General features: G+C 22.1%; 1 protein-coding gene across 3 annotated transcripts in view; it reads right to left on the reverse strand.

The window, feature by feature from the left end:
- Positions 1-250: 250 nt before the first annotated feature.
- The window catches only part of LOC112680555, a 1975-nt gene continuing 1126 nt past the window's right edge, over positions 251-1099 (reverse strand). Inside the window, exons 3-5 of one of the 3 annotated variants that reach the window (XM_025550681.1) lie at positions 1006-1067; positions 656-736; positions 251-440 (exon numbers count right to left, since the gene is read on the reverse strand). In XM_025550681.1, coding sequence (XP_025406466.1) covers positions 283-440; positions 656-736; positions 1006-1067 — 301 coding nt within the window. In that variant the 3' untranslated portion in view covers positions 251-282. Of the gene's footprint in view, positions 441-655; positions 737-1005; positions 1071-1099 lie in introns of all 3 variants that reach the window. The other 2 variants (XM_025550682.1, XM_025550680.1) reach the window with 2 other exon arrangements.

The following is a 1099-nucleotide window of genomic DNA, read 5'->3' on the forward strand; positions in this document are numbered from 1 at the left end:
AATGTATACGAGTAGTTGTTATTTTATTTTATTATACTCGCATTCTCAATCCAAATGGAAACATTGGTTTTATGGATATGATAAATTTGTATCATTAAAAATAACCATCAGTATTCGAAAAATTAACTGATCATACTTCATTAGATGTTCGTATAAAAGGATGGCAATAGGGACGGTGAGGTGGACTAATTTAACATAAGTCAGTCAATTTTATAATTTATATTAAATTACTTAAAATATACACATTTTTTATATAGATATCTTGTTATCATAAATAAGTATTCACGGCCATAAGATAGGTTTTTTGATCTTCTTAAATTCTTTTTGAATTGTGTTACCACTATTAACTGTTCTCAAATGTATAGGAACTTTATTTAATTTGGCTTTTTGTATTTTGACATTTGTATAAGATTCTCCTTCACTGTCATAAGCTTCTCGACCTAAATAAACATAAATAAAAAGAAACATATTATAAACTATTTTTTTTCAAATTATGTTAATACTAATACGATAGTTGAACCTGCTCTAAATTAATATATTAAATAAATTGAGAAAGTATCAAAAAAATTATTGGAAAACATTAAGAATTTAAAAATGAAAGACTATTACAATAAATAATTTCACTTTACAAATTGTATATAAGAAAAAAATTTACCTTCTGGATGTAAAATGCTTAAGTCACTTCTAGTCTTAGAATCTCTATTCATCACAATAACTCTTCGGTCATCTAAATTTCCTAAAAAATGTTTTTTATTGTAGTATTAAATTAAATTTATTTAAAATTACATAAATATAAGATACATAAGTTTACAATAATACTTATATATACACACAAAGTTAAATTTTTTCTATTTAACCATGCTATATTTCACAAAATATGAACATTATGGTTCAATTTAAAAAATTAGCCTGCATCAAATATTAATAAATAATAATTCTTATGCAGATTAAAATACATTATATACATTATGTATTTTATAAATCAATAAAAACATTTATGTATACCTTCGGTTTTAGTATTTATTTCTGGAATTTTAAATGTTTTTTTTATCTTTACTTCATTTGAACTGCTGAAAAACATTAATTACGTATTAGTTTA

This window comes from Sipha flava, unplaced genomic scaffold (assembly GCF_003268045.1).
Source record: "Sipha flava isolate LNK unplaced genomic scaffold, YSA_version1 177_pilon_pilon, whole genome shotgun sequence".
Classification (NCBI taxonomy): domain Eukaryota; kingdom Metazoa; phylum Arthropoda; class Insecta; order Hemiptera; family Aphididae; genus Sipha; species Sipha flava.